The 19416-nt window shown below is 41.5% G+C and overlaps 1 protein-coding gene across 2 annotated transcripts; it reads right to left on the bottom strand.

Annotated features, from left to right (window-relative positions):
• Window positions 1-61: 61 nt before the first annotated feature.
• Window positions 62-19416, bottom strand: LOC106930156 (amyloid-beta A4 protein-like). 2 transcript variants are annotated; one of them, XM_015007541.2, is made up of 18 exons: window positions 19182-19416; window positions 14812-14979; window positions 14554-14683; window positions 14350-14462; window positions 13414-13604; window positions 13107-13333; window positions 12784-12951; window positions 10112-10245; window positions 9955-10029; window positions 9170-9328; window positions 8401-8529; window positions 8202-8301; window positions 6261-6328; window positions 5795-5933; window positions 4366-4419; window positions 3420-3511; window positions 2787-2933; window positions 62-2671 (listed from the first exon to the last, which is right to left on the bottom strand). In XM_015007541.2, exons 1-18 carry the CDS (start codon window positions 19239-19241, stop codon window positions 2570-2572), a joined length of 2256 nt encoding a protein of 751 aa, XP_014863027.2. In that variant the 5' UTR covers window positions 19242-19416; the 3' UTR covers window positions 62-2569. The 2 variants fall into 2 exon arrangements, with proteins under 2 accessions (XP_014863027.2, XP_014863028.2); XM_015007542.2 differs by lacking the exon at window positions 12784-12951 and having other exon boundaries at window positions 19182-19414.

Genomic DNA, 19416 nt, shown 5'->3' with positions numbered 1-19416 from the left:
ATAATCCCACCCCCACTTATGCTCCACAAAAGAAAAAGAAAAAAAAACAGCCACAGTCATATGTACATTCAAAATTTATTCATGGAATGGGGGAGTGTAGAAAGCTTTTCTGACTTTAAGCAAATGTTTCAAACCACACACAAAAGGAAGGTCACTAAACCAATGAAGGGGGGGAAAAAGCATTTAATTAAACATTCACCTGATTTAAGAGCTTCAGTTGGTGTCTGTACATTTGCAGAGGTGATATGTGTTGTATTTTCATAATGCAATATATGCATGTCACATTCATGGTAACTATTATAATAACTTAAGGGGAGTTGAACACGTCTCTCGCTTCGAGGAGCATTACAACAGATATGCAAGGAAAGAAACGTTACAGCACTGTACATGTATACACAGCAGATGTAGAAAAATAGAAAGGGTTGATTTGGTGAAGGAATGTTTGTGGTGTAAATACAGAACCGTCTGGAGAACATCTGAGCACTTTCCAGTAAGTACTGCCCCTCGGTAATGTCCGATTAACAACTCCTGCTCTGTACAATATTGCTGCCAGATTGGAAACAAAAGGAGTCGATGTGAGGAGCTGGGGGGCGAGGGGGATTTTTAGACGAGGACAAAACAGCAGACAACTGGAAACCACCATTTCAGCGGCTCCACAGACCCAGATGCTCCGTCGGCCAAGTATTTACAATCAAGATTTTAGTTAAATCATGAATGATATGCTTTACTAAAAACAAAAACAGCTTTCTAAAGCTTAACATGAAAGGGGGACAGCTCAGGATCCAGAAGCGAGGTTCTGTTCAAGGTTCGAAGCAGTTACTATCTTACTAGCAGTACATCACTGTTTTTACCGTTTGTGACTTCATGTAGTATCAATCCAGGTGATTTGATCCTCGAGGCTTAAAGCAACTCCAAAACTTTAAAAAACATCAACAGCATAAGAAAAATAGTGCAAAATGCTGATTTTTAAACTGCCTCACTTGTCTGACCAGAAAAGCTTTTACACGTTCCACTCTCCGTACGCGTTTCACACAGGAAGGTCATCGGTGGCGCACCGCCTCCAATATCCACCTCTGAGGTAAATAATCAATCGCTTTTGTAGAAATACCCACCGACTGCAAATGTGACTATGGCTCAAATATGTACAGTATAAATAAATAATAATAGTCAAATACATGATTTTCTCACAGCAGGTTTAAAAGCATAAACATATTTTTACTGTTGAATTAAATTGTATTCTTACCCTCCTAATATTACAGATGCAGAGCTGCATCTGCAACACACAAGCAGCTCAGAGTTTCTCCTTGCTGCTGTGCCTGATGCTTTGTTCATATTAGTCCATTTAAAGGGTAAAACTTGATATTTTCACATGTTTTTTTAATTCAGATTTCTTCTGAGACCTTTGCTGTGCGTGTAACAACGCTCGCACGACTCACACGCAGCATGGCGGGTTAGAGCGAGGTGAACACTAAATTATCCGCAGCAGGTAAGATAGTAACTGCTTACGATCTTTCCACAGAACCTCGTTGTAAAATCCTGGACCACCCCTTCAATCTTCGTTCTAAAACAAAAGAAGAGATCACAAAGTGCGGCGACAGTCGGCATCAAAATTAACGCTATTCATATTTGGTGATAATAGCCAGGCTTCGGAAATGACGAGTGCATAGAAACGCAAACAGTAACACGATCTTCTTCCTTTCAGATTCTAGTAGACTTCATATTTCACACGAGGAGAGAGCATTTGGCCCATGCAGCTAACGCAACAGTGAAGCATGGAGGTGAGTGGACTTCAATTAAAGCAAGTCTGTGCGACGACAAAGCAGAACATATTCTCAATACTTTTTTTTTTTTTTTCTCCTTCATATCACAAGATCACAAAGTTGACACTGGAAATATACAATCCTGCTAAAATATCTAAGAGGGAGGTCCGCTCTCAGGACATCCGCATACTTCGATAAATGCCATGCACTACATTTACTTACAGCTAATCTCTGGCTTATTATATTACACATGAAAAAGAAAAACATTAAATATAATCAGCTTTTATTATATTTTGATTGAGGATATATTTTTTTCTTTGTTTTCTGCTTTTTATGTAAAACCTACCTGAAACACTTCAGTCATGCGGCAAGGAGCTCTAAGAGCCCCGCCCTGTTATCTGAGGGCAGATGATGATGTCATATAAACACAAAGGTATTTCCTGTACAAACACCACGAGGAGTTGTGATTGGCTGAAACGTGCAGGTAAACCGGGGTACCTTTGTCTGCTTGAGGGGTGTGGGGGTGGGGAGGGGGGACTTTTTAGCTCTGTACAATCAAGCCAGAAAAAAAAAAAAAAAAAGATTAAAAAGATATTCGTTCCATGCCAGCATCCTTTGGCCCAAACCCCTGACTGAGACATGCAAAAGATTGATCTTTTCTGTTCGCAACGTTAAAAACCAGCTTTGACCAGCCGCTCTCGTGGTCCCTGCAGGGGCTGAGGGCAAGGGATCAGAATGGAAGAGAGCGCGACGGTGACCGTGTGGAGCCGGGCGAGGCACACCTGAAGGACACGTCAGCCAGCGGTCCCTCAGTTCTGCATCTGCTCGAAGAATTTGTAGGTCGGGTTCTCGTAGCCGTTCTGCTGCATCTTGGCCAGATGACGCTCCTCGGGAGTCACTGCTGCGTCCACCTTCAACAGATAAAAAAAATTAAATAAATAAATCACGGGGGAAAAAAAGGGAGTTTATGAAGGAGGAAGTTTATAGAGTATCACATCATGTAGGTTTTAGCCTTTTTTTTTTTACCTCGATTACACCGTGATGGATGGAGGTGTATTGCTTCTTTCTCAGCATCACCAAAGTAATGACGATGACTGTCGCTATGACGACCCCTCCAACCATGAGCCCGATGATGGCGCCCTTGTTGGACCCCACGTCCTCAGCAAAAAACACCTACAGATGAGATGCATCAGTCAGGACTATTTATCAGTACAATAAAAGGGACTAAATGCTATAAACATTCTTAATTTTGCAGCATTTAAACACCTTTGTTGTATCTGGTAAAGTGACATTTAAAAAGTCTTTACTGTATGGATGCACGGTTGCAATCTTTGCTATCATAGGATATATAAACGGTTTTGCCAAAAGATAAAGATTTTTTTTAAAATAACAATAGAGTTTCTACCCCTTTATTCATTTCTTTGGTATAATTTTTCAGAGAGCTCAGTTTTTCCAGCCCATGAATTTATGATGGATGGATCTGGCAGAGCACAAAAGAGAGAAAAAAGTCTAGAAATCTGAATGTGTTCATTTTAGGTTTTATTTATTTTAAAATTTTAATCCAGACCAGGAAAAGACTCAATCCGGGTTCCAGACTGCGTCTGAACCCTGTTCTAAACTACTCTGGGAGGAGGGAATGACCCGCTTGGCGATCCCTACCAGTTTTTGATGGTAAACCTCGTATCCAGCGCTCTGCCTCTCTTCGGTGTCCATCCGCACCTCTGGTATCTCTTCTGGCTTCAAGGCAGAAACTGAAATCAGACAAATCAACCTCGTTTGAAAACAGAAAGTTTCACTAACAGTGCTTTATCACACACCTGCTTACAGAAAAAAGAAACTCACACGGCAACAACATAATGATTGACAAGACTGGTTTTATAGCTTGAAAGGGACAAAAAAATCCCTTGAAGCCCAGCAGTTAAATATTTACGTTTCTCAAGATATGAATGCAGTAAGGGCACATGAGCAGGTACTTTCCTGGACAAACAATGCGATGAATCTGATAAGCTGAAATATGCACATAAATATGGGTCCTTTGTCAGACCGGTCTGAGTGGAAACTATTTCCAAACAAATTAAAAAGGATCAGAAAGACTTGACTCCAAGCCAGTTGCATTTCTTTTGTTCTTATTATGTCTAGTACAAACACGGTGAGAAACAGAGAGGGAAAGTAAAATCCAACCTCAGTTTTTCATTATAAAACTACAGACAATGGGCCTTTTTAACTATAACTTGCTTCTTTATGCCTGCACATCGTAGTCAGCAGCATTTTACAGCTAAAAAAAAAGAAGAAAAAAAACAAAAACACTTTAGTTATGCAACATTTTCCATAATTTTTTTTTCTTTTCAGTTGTGGGAAAATATGACATTGAGATTCATGTTGGTACCAGAATAAAAAAACAAAAAGAATCCATAAAATGAGAATTACCTGTATCTGTGCAAAGTAAAACAGCAGTTCATCAAAAAGTTGTTGAGATATTTTAGTTCAGAACAGGTGAACAAATCCCTAAAATAATGATTGGTAAAATACTTACGTGTTTTAAACTTTTTTTTTTAAATTTTTTTTTAAAGAAATCAAAAAGGGTGTTGCAAACACAGATACATACCAGGTCGTGTCGGGAGTCCTCTGTCTGGATTGGGACGAGCATCGACAGGCTCAACTGCAGAGAAAAAGAGCAAAAAAAACAAAACAATGTTGAATAAGACTAAACTGGATTCCTGATAGCGGTGGTGGGTTCTCTACTGTCTGTGACTTTATTCAAGTTTCATTCTCAGGGAATCATGTGGTTTGTAACAATTACAACCTGCTTTCATGTATGCGACTTGCCACTCTAAATTACAGGCGGTTCGCGTGATACGTTGAGCTAATGAATCTGGGTTTTCCATAATAAACAAACAGTTTTACAAAGACGCTGAAAGCGAAAGAGGGACGGCATTGGCGACAGCCGCTCAGACATTTGTTTGTGTGGGAGAGAGCTGCTGAGACGAGTAATGACACCTAAACACCCGAGCAGGTCATGCAATACTAATGAAATGTAGCTGCTTTTCAAAGATACTGAATGTAACCCTTGTGTTTACAAATGGGGTCCAGCTGACCCCACACCCGTATCATTTGTATCATTTGCCTCAGTCCTCGCATGCACAAGGGTTGAAGTACAGTATTTGCAGGACTATAAGGCGCACTAAAAGCCTTAAATTTTCTAAAAAAATTAGCAGTGCGCCTTATAATCCGGTGCGCCTTATGTGTGCGATGAACTCCAAAATCTGTCCCTGACACAGAGACGTAAAGTGTACGCTGGCAGCGATAAACCAATCAGAGAATTGTTGTCCGAGTTCTGCAGCATACGCCTCCGGTAAAAACCAGATAGGTTTTTCCACGCATCATCTGCGACTCCGTGCGCGCCCATCTCACTGCTACTGTGAAAAAGGAAGTGAAGCAAACTGATTCGGAGTTTCCAGGAGGATTAACCAAAGAACTCCAGCCGCTGGACATTGGTGTAAACAGGGAGTTCAAAAAGAAGTTGCGAGCGGCGTGGGAGTGATGATGACAGACTGCGAACACACGTTTACTAAGACGGGGAGACGGCGCCGGGCGAGTTACGCCACCATGTGTGAGTGGATTGTGGATGCCTGGGCTAATGTATCTGCCTTTCGAAAGCCGATATGATTGCTGAACAGCCACCTGGCAACGAGACTGACTCCGACAATGATGAGAGGGAACCTGGCATGTTTGATGGTGAGATTGCCCAGGTGTTCAATTCAGATTCAGAAGAGGAGGACTTTGATGGATTTGTGGAAAAAAATAATTTGAGTGTTGTTACATAGTCGAATAAAGTTAATCTAAACTTACTGCTTTGATTTTGTTACCTTTTTTTTTTGTTGTTGTTGACCGTATGTTTTAGCATGCGTCTTATAATCCGGTGCGCCTTATAGTCCGGAAAATACAGTAGTCCAATTTTTTTTTTTTTTTTTAATTAAAGAGGTTCACCGTTCACAGATTTTACTTCAACTAGACCCCTTTACGTTAAGCATTACCGTGGTTCTCAGTGTTTGGCTGGTTGAAGCTCTCCGGGTGAATGAAGCCCAGTCCGTCCAGGCCGGGTTCCATGGGAGCAGAGCTGTAGGCCTGATCTGGCATCAGCGCGTCGTTGCCATAGCTCACCCTGCCGTCCACCTGCGGACGCAGAGGGACGTTGATCAGGACGCGTCAGATTGAAAGGCTTTCCAAATCTGATGAGTTGTCCCCAAAAAGACCGAGTTGCAAGACTCAGTCGATGGTCTTAAGAGCCAAAATTACACAAAAATACGGAATAAATTCTCCTAAATCTGTGATCCCCACAGTCTGATACATTTGTTTGGAGCTCAGCTTTTATTTTTTGCGCCACGTAAGCATTTAAAGTTTCCTTGTGCTTCGTGACTTTGTCCCAACTGTCATATTGTTTGGCTGTAACGCTATTTATACATGCAGGAGGCATATGTGAGTGGGAGCAGCCTGACTCACCCGCCCGTCGCTCTGCAGGGAAGAGACTTGCTGAGACAGCTCAGACTGGACTCTCTGCACTATAATCGCTGGAAGGGAAAGAAACAAAGTGAGCGTGGAAGGCAGAGACAGTGGGAGTGGGTAAATGAGTGAAAGCAGTTAGCATGACGGCGCCATGCTAACTGAACTGAACTTAGAGTTGCCTTACAGCAGGCGATAGGATGTAAAATGACCTAAATTCTGATTCTTTCATCCTGACAATTTGTCAATGTCAATATTTAAAAAGATATAATGTCTTATTGTTGCTGTAGGGTTAGGATGACCTCTTTGCTCTCCAAAGAAAACGTCTAATAAATTAGTGATGGCAATGGGAATCTAACATTGGATTCATTCTCTGTCCTTACCAAATCTCCCACACGCGCCACATATGGCGCGCCTGATTCATCCACCGCCTCAAACTTTCACAAACCTCCTCGCAAAGTGATTAATCCATCCATGTGCAGCACAGTGTTGTCTCAGTGTCTATGCGGCAAGTCAATCACATACTGTGGCACAATTTTAACACAGTTGAACTCTTAAATTATGTGACTGCCAGTTCACTATTTTTATATTGGACTCCAGTTGATTAAGCACAGGGAACCAGCATAATCCTGTATCAGTGAGAGGAGAACTAGTTTTTTTTTGTTTTTTTTCTGGTTGTACGGTGAAAAGATAATGTTGCGTAAGTTGGCACCTAATCACTTCCGAATCTGATAAACTGCCTCTCTTAAGCTTTGTTTTTACATCTTATTGCAACCACAAAGTAGCTCAAACCACTGAGTCAATACTTGCTACTCATCTGTAGCTGTGAGTCATTTGGGGTTTATCTCGACTGGCTTTACTCTTCTGGAGGCTGATTTCTTCCTCCCAAATTAGCTCAAACTCGGTGAGATTGGATGGAGAAACTCTGAGCACTGGCACAGATTTTGAATTGGTTTTGAGGGCTGGGCTTTGCCTAGGCCAGGGGTATCAAACTCCAGTCCTCAAGGGCCAGTGTCCTGCAGTTTTTAGATGTGCCACAGGTACAAAACACTGGAATGAAATGGCTTAATTACCTCCTCCTTGTGTAGATCAGTTCTCCAGTGCCTTGCTAATGACCCAATTATTCTATTCAGGTGTGGTGCATCTAAAAGTTGCAGGGCAGTGGGCCTCCAGGACTGGAGTTTGACACCTGTGATCTAGGCCATTTGAACACAAGAATGTGTTGATCTTATCCATTCCATTCTATTGTAGTGCTGGCTGTCTGTTTACAGGTTATTGTCCAGCTGGAAACTGAACCTGACCGGCTTCAATTTCCCTGTAGAAGAAATCTTCTCCACAACACGATGCTGCCACCACTGTGTTTCATGGGTTCAGTATTTTGAACAGAGGCCAAAAAAAAAAAAAGTTAATGTTGGTCTCTTCTGGCCAGAGCAGCCTTTGGTATGTGGCGTCTCCTTCAAACAGAGAAGGAAAGCCTTTTCATAAAAGCCTGATTTGTGGCCTGTATGACTTACATTTGTCCAGTTGAGCTGTGGATGTCTACAGCATGTCGTATCTTTGTGTGTTGACTGTGATGCCGTCTTAGCGTTTTCTGATTATGGACTGTGAGATTTTTATTTGTAAAAACCTTTAAAAAGCAAGTATCTAATCCACGGCTACTTCCTACTTTGAGTTTCTATCACCTGAAATCGGTCTAATAACCTTCTCGTGGTATCTAGATTTCCACTGATTTAAAACAAAGCTAAGTCGTCAAATCTCCGCCGACTGCAATAAGACTCTTTTTTTTGTTTGCTTGGGATTAGCGTCATGTTAGTTTTAGAATTACAGCTAATTACTGCAAACAGTCAGTAAAAGAAATATGTGTTCTCCTAACAAATCTCTTTAAGTGCAGAGGATTTGTGTGACAAAGTGAGTCCAGACACCGTCATTAGGAACACTTACCAACTTGTTTTTGGATCTCAGTGGCCACACTGGGCACCTTGTAGAGCAGACCTAGAGACTGATTCATCCTCTCCTCAATCACACGAAGGTGAGTCAGAACCTAAGGGTCAAAAGGTGAAAATAGAGGTCGGAGTCAAAACTCTTGAAAGTAAAGATATCCTACTTTTACTTAGTGGTTGTGGTGTATAGGTTTCAGCACCTGAGGGCGGATCTGAGCGGCCTTCTTGGGGTCGACGGTGCGGACGTGTTCGTAGTGTTTCAGTGTGTGCTGCCTGTCCTTCTGTTCTGCACGGACGTACTTCTTCAGCAGGCTCAGCACCTGTCGCGGCTGTCGGTGACACCAGCCATTAAACATGTACGTGTTTCATGCCAATTCTTGATTAGTAGGGTACAAACGGGAACTCTACACTCGGATGCAGTATCTTTTAAAAAGCATTCACATTCCAGATACACATATTGTCACATTACAACCACAAACCTCAGTTCATTTAATTGGGATTTTGTGAACTAAAATTTAGCAGAGGCATTCCCTGCCACTGCTAAAAAGAAATTTTCCCACAGCATAATGCTGTCACCACCGTGTGTCTCTGTGGGGATGGTGTGTCTGAGCGATAACTTAACTTTACTTTCAGTCACACAGAATGATTTGCTTGTAAACAATGATATTTAATTTTTGGCCTCATCTAACCTGAGCATCTTCTCAGGTTAGAAGCCATTCCTAAAACCGTGAATGGCTTTAATGGGATTTCAATTAAGAGTACACAAATGCACGCCACACTTTTGAGATATTCACTTTCTTTTTACTACTGCAGTGATGCACGACGTTTGTTTTGGCCCATCAAATAAATGCCTAATAAAACATGCGGAAGTTTGTGGTTGTGAGATGGGACGATGACACGTGATTACGTTTACAGGAAAGTGTAATTAAAATGTGGTTCTGTTGGTGTGATGTGAACTTGCAGAAGTACCCGAGGAGGATTAGCCTGAAGGGCGCTGAGATAATTTTCCAGAGCCAGGCGCCTGCGGCTGTTGAGCAGGGCCTCCACCCGGGCCATGTGTGTCTCCACCAGCTGCTGCCGCTCCTCTGCAGCCTCCTGCTCCAGGGCTTCCACCTTCTCCTGGAAGTGCTGCGTGCATGAAACGTTTCAGAAACCCAGTCAGTTGGTGTCAGGGTTTCTGCAGGTTTCACCAACTCAAATTTAAGAGGCTTTAAGATCTTTTAAAAGACCATTATGAATTGAATTTAAGACCTATACCTCCATAGAAATGAACAGATTTTGTCCAGCCAACTGGCGGTAAATTTACACTGATCTGTGATAGATGCAGAAAGGCTTGGTAGCTAGTAAGGGTATATTAGCAGACAGTAAGTGGTCGCTTAAATCACCTTGAGTCACAGGAAGTAAGGGTGCACCGACAAATCGGCCAAGGTTTCGTTAATTTTGGGAGATCGGTCGATAATTATATGTGAAGCCGATCTTATCCATCGATCTAATCTATCTCGACAGAGGTCTAACATGTTTTGTTCTACCATGAGAAAGTTTTAACTGCCTGTTGACAACTCAGTGGCTTTCTTTCTATGTTTAGCAACATTTCAGACAAAAACACCAGTATTTGCCAAAGTCGGAATCGGCAGGTCAGGCTTTTTAAAGATCAGTAATCGGCCAGAAAACTGCAATCGGTTTACTGATTTTACCTGACAAAAAAACTTTGCAACTTTGCTTTCATTTCACGGAAACAAACACGTGAGTCCCACCTGAATTACAGCTTTCTTATCCGAACGAGGAAGGTTCTTCACTTGTCTCTCCGCCTCCTCCCACTCCCTCATCACCTGAGAATCAACAAATTTACGATTACATTCCTTGGGACCAGAACGATCCATGTGTGGGTGTTTCGGATGTGAAGTCACGCACCTGAGACATTTTTTCACGGTGTTTGGCCTCAAGGCTTTCTTTGGCTTTTCGGAAATCCGTGTGCTCGTTGTCATCCCCGGGCGATTCGAGGTACTGATCCACTGCATCCGGGGGGCTGGGCGCTATGGTGGGCACTGAATGGGGAGGGGAAATGAGAGAAATGAATCCAGAGCGGACTGTGTACTGTATACAAAAGATGGTGCGAGATGTTAGGGGGAAAGGCATAATTTGTCTTCACTGATAAGCAGTTAGTCACATAAAAGCAGTTATATAAACATCCAGAAAGGTTTCACAATCTCGTAACTGACACAAAGGCTATGAAAAGACATGAAGTGATAAGATTTCTAAAAAAAATTAATAATCTTTGGGCTTCTGCAGACAAGCTGCAACACGCTGACTCAAGATCAGGGCAAACTGCGCCAACAGTTCTTTCGCTCACAGCTTCTTTCAGCTATGAGCCCTCAGCTGACAGACAGACAGAGAGTAACAACCGTAAAGAGCAAAGCATGCAGACACACGAGTCGAAACGCATGCAGACGCAGACGAGACCTTTTTGTCTTCATGCTGGAAGAAGAGTTAGTAATTTAGGTCAGCAATAATTACATGACATGGATTTAAATATAAATCGTGTCTGTCAAAAGGGCTCTATCCTTGATTGACCCACTGCTTCCTTTTTACGCAACGTCTTAGCACTGTTCTCCGACTTTGGGGTTCAAATGTCAAAACCCCAACTGCTGACTGTGTTTTAAAGACTAAATGGTTATAAAATAATACACTTGGTAAAAGGTGATATTATTCTATAAAACAAAACAAAACAAAAAATAAAGAATTTAACAGCTGCAATCATCGGTTGTTTATCCTTCATCTCATAACATTCCGAGCAAAACTATAACTTTCCATATGCTTTTAAATGAATAAAACGTTAATGTTATTGTGATGCACACACTGAAGTTAACATTTTTTTTCCCCTTCATTTAACATTTTTTCTAATTCAGCCAGATAAAAGCACATAAAGTCAAAAGCAGTTATACAGACATCCAGAAGTATTTCACAACCTGGGCCTAAAAGAATTTCCCTGCCCTGAAACTAATAAAGTGACGTAAAGAGGGGTGTCTGTTAGATTTCCTTCCCAAGGTCAGGTTGTTCCTGCTGATATTACCATCTTTATTCTTTTCTTAAAGACACCCAAGGCTAAATAATTAACCCAACCTCCCAAATAAAACCTGAAAGCAGTCAAACGGCTCTTTTACGTTGTCCCAATTACTTCTATTACAGGATTGGTTTCGGCATCTGTTACAAAACTCAGCTGAAGACACCCACAGCTGGTCTGCTGTCTGTCATTTTGTGCGACACACACCCAGGAGCTGAGCAGCAGGAAGATTGTCTTTAAATCGCAGCCTGCTTTTTGTGTGTGTGCGTGTGTGTGTGTGTACCTCTCTTGTAAGCCTGTGCACGTTATTTTGTTTCTTTAATCAATATGGGTTTTCTCAGAGAATCAAAAGGATTGTCCACCTTTTTCAAATACATTCACAATGAAAAAGGCCCTCCAGTCTGGAACACCCACACACAGAGATGTGGGGCGGAAAAAAAACAGTTCAACTTTATAGATGGCTTTATAGGAGATGTAAATAGGATGCGGTCTGATTTTATTGCATTTGGAAGGCTTTATGGAACTGTTACATATGATCATATGTTGTAGACACTGTACAACTGAAGAGACATTTAAATGACTTCTTTCTGAATGATCATGTTGCAGTGAATCGCAGAGATTTTCTTTTTTCAAGTTGTGATATTTTGTGACCCTGTGGGCTGAAGTTATTTCTAATTTTCAATCCAATAGCATTCCAACAATAGGGTTCAATATCTAAGTTTGGGTAAAAAAAAAAAAAAAAAAACAACAAAAAAGTCAATATTTGTTAAGTGTTTTGTTTGAAAAAGAGATGTAATATTTTAACTCTGGGTCTTATAGAGTCTTCGGGGTGAAGGAGAATAATTAAAAACAGCAGCAGAAACAGCAGTCAGATTTTATAAACAATACATTGTATACAGCAGCACAACAGCTAAGTTTTGCTTTAAGTTTTTATCTACGCATCATCATCTGGAACTGTAGGCAAGTAGGTTATGAGTCAAACAACCAACAATTCAAAAAGCAAACAAACTAGCATTGTCCTAGCCCTTCAGACAAATGAAAATAATGCATTGCCAGAAAAACTGGCAAGGAGAATAAGGGAGAGATTGCAGCAGGAGGAGTGTCTGCTGAGTGAGTGAGTGTAAAGCGATGAAATGTGGTGTCTTATTTCGACAATTATGGGAAAATTAAGAACGTCTCCGTTAACTGGATGAGAATCACGTGTCGGCGTGTCACGTGTTGTAAAATCTCAAAATTTTAACTGAACTGACTTCAGCTGAACTAAAAGATTAAGATTAATCCCCTTAGATTAGTTGGCATAAAAGAAAAAGAATGCAGACAGGCCTGACGGACGATGGCATTTCATGCTCAACACAAGACAAGGCTATACACAGTCAGAGCTCTGAGTGGTTAGGAGGGATCAGAGCGACTATAGAGTACTTGAATAAGAGAAAACAGATGGTCAGCAGCGGCAGCCTGAGGACAGGGATCAGGCCGGTGAGGTGGACACTTCGTGGTCCGGCTCCAGTCAGGAAGGACTTACACGAGCTGCTACACACAGCCAGGCAGTACTCCTCCGAATTAAAGTTATTCCTGTTGCCCCCGCAGCCCCCGAAAAGGAAGGGAGCACAGCGGCCCTTTTTGGGGACGAAGTACCAACGTTCCAGCATGGCGTGACACGGGCCTGAATCGGCGCGGGCCCAGCACACCGCTGAGGTTACGTACACACACACACGCACGCACGTACACACACAGGCACATTGGAACAAACGTCAAAGCAGGAATGGAGCTTCTGAATGTGATGGAAAACGTCAAAATGAAATAAAGTGGATCGACAGGAAGGAGGCGCCCAGCCTCAGGCCTCACCTCGCACAACTTCTTCAACAGATTCAGTGGTGGTCGTGGTGGTGGTCGTCATGGCGACGCTGGAGCTGCGCTCGTCGCTATCCCGCTCATCAATGACGTCGTCGTCGTCTTCCTCGTCATCCTCATCTCCGTCTCCGTCCTCGTCCCTTTCGAAAGCGTCTTCCTCCTCGTCCTCGTCTTCCTCGGCCTCGGCGGCGGCCGGCTGCGTGTCCGCCGGGCGCGTCATGCTGCCGACGGAGGAGCCGGGTCAGTGTTTGCGTGGGCAGACGGGTGCAGATGTGTGCAGGTGAGCGCCGATGTGATGTACCTGTTGTCAGAATATTCGTTCTCGGCTGCGCCCCACCAGACGTCAGACTCCTCCTCGTTTTGTTCCGCGCTGTCCGACTTGCGCTCTTCCTCCGCCGGGCAGCACACAAACTCCACGCCTCGGAAACGATCGATGCCGCACGGCAACAGCATCCCGTAGTCGTGGAGATTCATTGAGCGGTCTCCACAAGACTGAATAAAAGAAGTCTTCAGTTAGTGAGCTGCATAAAACGCCGTCCAAAAGCCACACCACATAAACCCGAATTAAGGTTTCTGCAGCTTTTACCGATTGACATTTAAGACTTTCTAAGACTTTTTTTAAGACCACTGTGAATGGAACTTAAGACCTGCATCGCCGAAGAAATCTACAATCTTCGTCCAGCTGGGTAAATTTGCACTCACCCATGATAGAGGCAAAAAAGCTAACTAGGGAGCTAGCCGGGGTACATTAGCAGCAAGTCACATAATGCAATGAAGGTGCCTGACAGAAATGCCCCATGAGAAAAATACATAGAATAAATTAGATTAAACAGTCCTTTCAAGACAAAATTTAAGATTTGTAATTAACATATTTAGTGCAGACTTACATTCTTCTAATGAATTTAAGACATTTTAAGGCCTTAATTTTAGATACATGAATTCAAGACTTTTTAAGGATGTGCAGACACTTTGTGGATTCGTTCTAAAAGCCAGTTGTGACATTTAAGCCTGCATGAGGTTATGATTTCAACATTGCTTAAATAACTCAGTAAGTGACATACAACAGAATGTAAAAAAATTTTTTCAAAAAGATAAGGGGCACGCATATCAGCAGGACAGTGGCGGAGTAAGTCTGAAACTGATAAAAGTACAGGCTGGATGAAAAAAAGCCAAAACGAGATAAGATAAGTGACGATAAACCGTGTGAAGCCCGGCAGCGCCTGCTGTCCATCCTCACCTCCTTGGCTACAGTGTGCCAGTGCAGGTGACTCTCACACTTGTTCATCTGCTCCTGGTGCAGGAACTTGCACTTGTCGGGAACCAGCAGGGCGTCGCTGACAAACTCCCCGACTGCAACACAGTCATGAGGTTACCGTTGGACACTCATCTCTTCGAACATCATCCCTCAGCTACCCACAGCTGCAGCATCCCAGCTGCTTACCCAGGCAGCGGTACGGCACCACGATGTGTGTGTAACTCCGGCATTGCTTGCGACCCTTCTTGCACCAGTTTGGAATGCTGATGGGTTGGTTGGCCTCGACAACATTTGTGATCTGTAGATCTGGGTACACCTGATTAAAGAAATGTGATTTTAAAGCATTTTATATGGCATTATTTGCATTTCTGTTCTTTATGTGGGATCTCTGTTCATCCTCCTCTCTGTTCCCAGTCTATCTGTAGTGACATTCTGTCTCAGTACCTCTTGGCAGTACTGCAGGATGCCCTCCTTGGTGCCAATGCAGCTCTTGGTGCCAGATGGGTCAGACTCCCATTTCCCAGTCTGTACGTTGATGTGCATGTTCAACTTCCCACAGAACATGGCCACCTGAGGCTCAGTTAGCAAACCCACAGAGTCGTCCATGGGCACCTGAGTGAGAAAGATGGCAGCAGTGAAAAACCACTGAGAATTAATAAGTATTAATACTTTGAGCTACAATAAGCTGGCTGCTAAGTGCTCACACCATTCAACTCTTTGGATGCGATTTCATAATTTGCCATTGCTGCGGACACACCTGCCATTAAATATGGAGAATTAAATTAACTGTAAATAATCCGAGCAGGAAATTCTTGAGATTTGCTTATTTGCATCCTATAACTAAAGCCAGAGTTTGCAGACAGTTTACAAACAATAAAAACAGTTGGAATGGTCTAACCAGAATGTAACAGAAGATTTATGAGAGGATGAAGAATGAAAGATAGTCCGATCAATTTGGAGATCTTCTGCAAGTTAGAGTGGGCAAATATTACCAAGTATAGTAGAGGACTGGATGCTTAAACTGAATCAAAAGGTGCGTCAAGAAAGCCTTAGTGTAATGATTTACACGGTTTTAAACTAGATTATGGCACGTTTTTCTATTTTTTCATAAGCTTACATTTTACAGACTTGTTTTTTTTTTTTTTTCAGCCGAATTGTACAGGATAAATATTTATCAATGGAAATGGAAGACATTTCTCAGCCAAGAAAAATTAAGTCCTTTGTTCTTTGGAACCTGGGCACCCAAGAGATAAAAATCATAACAAAAACACGGGAAGATGGTATTTTTTGTTATGGCTATCTTAGAACCTTCAAAATTGGAGAAAGTGAAAGTAGACAACAACAAAGCAGCACTGCTCCACAGGGCTTTAGCAGACAGCAGCGAACAAAAAGGACAATCAGCACAACCATGAGTAAATAAACTATTCTATCCATTTATAGACCACCAAATGTGTGAAATGATTGCGTTCATTTTGAGTGTTACTTTCCAGACCTCACAAAGCTGCTATCAAAGTATACTGGCACCACAATCTGGCAAAACATTCCTATCTATGCTTATGTGTAAAATTAAAGCTGAATCCTCTGCCTGAAAGAACCAGCGCAATATTCGCCTTCTGCAAAACATGTTTTTTCTTTGCAGCTCTAATCAAACGTGAGAGGCAAGTTGCATGACGTCAGTCACTGAATCGAATGTGTGTGGTCCAATTTCATATTTTACAGTTTATATTTGTTTTCATCTGCCAATAACTCCAGCATTCAATGCTAAGCCGTCTATTGTATGCTGTACAGCATAATGGATTTCAAGTAAGAATCCTAAAGCATCTGTAAACACTGAAATGTAATGTCAACAAAATTCCCCTGCCTTATTTGCACAAATACAACTTGTCAGACTGGCTTTTGCATACAGCCAAACAACAAAGCGTGGCGGTTAAGGAGCGGCAACCTTTGAAAGTTGAAGAAGGTTTGTTCAATAACAGCTTTTGTTGGGTTTGTAGTAGTTTTCCACTGGGCGCCTTCTTAAAAATATCAAAAATAATAAGCCAACCATTGAAATGAGGTGGTGCAATTGGATTACAAAAATCAAAACACATTCCCGAGCCTAGCTGCCACAAAGCATCTATACATGTTGTATAATGGTAACGAGCAAAATTAAAAACAGTAACTCTTCTTGAGTCACACCTGATACACATAAGATGTTCATCCTTTTTTTGTGTTTTTTTTTTATTACTTTTTTTTTTAAGACATTCTTGTTGTGAGCTTTTTCAGAAGAGTGATTTATTTTTCTTTCACTTTGCTTTGTTAGCTGTTGAACTGCTCTGAGTTATCCAAGCATAAATGAACACCTAAGTTGAAGATACCGGTACTTTATCTGTACAAATACACAAAACAAATTTGTTCGAAGGCATTTGTCAAAGTTATTAAAAATACTATGAACACAGTTTGATACACATTAAATAGCATTTGTACCATCAACAACATGATTTTTAGATGGCTCAGAACAGAAGCTACAGCAGACTGTTAACTGAGTGATGATGAAAGACACGTCTCCTCTCCGGAAAATACTTATCTTCTGACATACTATTACTTTCAGGTCTGACTATCTACTTGCTTGATTTTAACAATTGCACAGCAACATTATGTTATCATAATGAGGCTACAGACTTCATTGATAAAATGACAACAAAAAAAATGACAAAGTCTAAGAAAAAGCCTTCAGAAAGCTTGGGACCAGCAGGTACCAAGGTAGGAATTTCTCACATTGCAGAAATCATCTAGTATGTTTTATAAAATGTTATTATTGCATTTATTTAAGAAAACTGAAAAGCAAAAACTACTTCTAATTACACCTGGTTATAAGGATTAAATGCAATATTAATTTATTGTTTTTTTTTCTTGGGAAGCTGACATGCTTAGGCACAATGCTAACTGACACTCGTGGCTGGTTGATTAGCCGAGCTACCTGCTCAGGGACAGCCAGATAGCATTGACTGCACATGCTACCTAACAGACATGCTGCTAACTGTAGCTTTAAGATGGTGCTACCTTAGCACTCCAGTATTTTCAACACCATCACTTTGATTGGCCTTTTCTTCACCCAATATTATGGCTTCCAGTGATATTATGGCTTCCAATAAATACACAAATAATGTTCATATCTTTTTGATTTAGGTTCATTGGAGACATAGTGTTATATCCAGCTACTAGAAAAAAAGTCACGTTTAATATTTTCATCTTAAGATTTTTGAAGCTGGTTTTATCTGATGGTTTCAGATAAAAAATGTCAGTTTCTTAATCACTTTAATAGATTATCATACTTCCCTACTAAAAGAATTTCTACTGCATTAAACAATAAATCTGACTAACCGGCATAGAGACACTGAGAGAATGGTGCTTGCATACAATTAGTAGTTCAGTTAATAGTTCTTTGCAATGCTGATATTTAATACTGTAATGCGGCAATAACCATAAATCTATAATATAATGTAGAGCCTCACTATGGAGACACTTTACAGTATAAGGTGTTCTGTCCTTGTGCCATTTTTCGTTGTTTTTGTGAAGAAAGCCTTTGGCTTCAAATGAAGTTTGACAAAGTTTTTGTTTCTCTTCATAGCTTTACATCTAGTAAACTGTTGGATTAACGTAGTAATAACTATGCATATGTTGGACCTAAGTGGAAACACCATTAATAAATATTTTAATAAACACAATACAAGATTTCCCGTTTTAAAGAACACTTAAAATGGTCAGTTTTTAGAATGAAAAATGAGAATTTTGCTTTAAGTGCAGGCATTTTATACTGAGTGATATTTAGGTTGTTACTTAGTGGGTTGAAATAGAAGTAAATCTTAAACTTCACTCCACAATAGAGAGTTTGAGACCCTAAATGTGTATTACTCAAAAATTACATCAGAAATGTCATGTTAACTCTGGTAATGTACGGTGTAGGCATGCAGGCCTGGGCAGAGCAGCATCTCTGGTCCAGCACAGCAGCAGCAGCAGCAGCACAGGAGCTACAGGCGCCATCTTGCTGAGTGAAACTAATCGGTCTGCATCTTTTTTCCATTCTCCTCAGCAGTTTACCACTAGCCCGCAGCTATCGCACAATAGCTTTGGTAAAACCCTCCATGCTGTGTATAGTAAAGGCTGGATATTTCCAAATAAAAGTGAAATGTCCGTCGTGTCGTGTAACCTTCAAAAGACCAAACTGACGTAGAAATCTTTTTTTTTTTCTTAGCAGAAGCCAAAGCTGTTATTAAAGTTTATAGAATAAAGCTAGCAGACGTTAGCTGACTTGAGCCCTGCATCTGAATATGTTTGAGAAAAATAACCTTTATTAAGGAAGATTTATGAGCGGATTCCAAAAATATTTCGAATCAGATTGAAAACATCCAACATGGCAACAAAGACCTAGCTGTCAATCCCTGACATCTAACGGTAGGCCTGGACTTTGATGTGACTGTTTATCCTACGCAGTAAATCTGTGTGCTCTAACAGGCCTGTTATCGAGATGAGCCCCTGAAAAAAGATCTTATAAATGCTTAGAAGAAATCATTTTGTAAGCTTAAATATAAGTGGATACCGTTTATTAGTATAATTAGTATAATAAACCGTGTTACATCTGTCAGATAAGTAAGGCAACCTGTATTATTTATACAGTCTACGGTTTAGCCGTTACATCTACGTTATAGCCGTTATTTTAATGCGCCACATCGGTTCCACCGTTTCTATCGACAGGCCCGCCGCAGCCTATCGGAGCCTGGGAACAGCTCGCCAACACCCCGCCACAGGCTGCGGTTTCTCCGCTATATGCTCACCTCAGATGAAAGCGTCAAGGTCGCCACCAGTAAGAGCAGAAACGCCGTGTTCTCCCCCATACCGGCCTCCTGATATCTAGCACCACCGTCGTGACCACGGATTGTGTCGCTTGGATTAAAAGAGAAACGTTTAAAGAGATTTAAACGTGTCAGCCGAGGCTCTCCGATCCCGGTGATCCTTCCCTGTTTCTCCCGGAGGTGGCGGTGGTGTAAAACTAGAGCTTGTGTCGGGATT

This window comes from Poecilia mexicana, unplaced genomic scaffold, assembly GCF_051168715.1.
Source record: "Poecilia mexicana isolate PSO_F unplaced genomic scaffold, ASM5116871v1 scaffold_2, whole genome shotgun sequence".
NCBI lineage: Eukaryota > Metazoa > Chordata > Actinopteri > Cyprinodontiformes > Poeciliidae > Poecilia > Poecilia mexicana.
This window is presented reverse-complemented; position numbering and strand designations above follow the sequence as displayed.

What these genes read in the sequence shown, in the direction of transcription:
- LOC106930156 (XM_015007541.2), bottom strand. Translation starts at nt 19,241, where the DNA reads ATGGGGGAGAACACGGCGTTTCTGCTCTTACTGGTGGCGACCTTGACG. An exon ending in TTCAGGCTAATCCTCCTCGG is followed by an intron (nt 8,530 to 9,169) that starts GTACTTCTGCAA and finishes TGTCACCGACAG; the next exon opens with CCGCGACAGGTGCTGAGCCT. An exon ending in TCCATCACGGTGTAATCGAG is followed by an intron (nt 2,672 to 2,786) that starts GTAAAAAAAAAA and finishes TATCTGTTGAAG; the next exon opens with GTGGACGCAGCAGTGACTCC.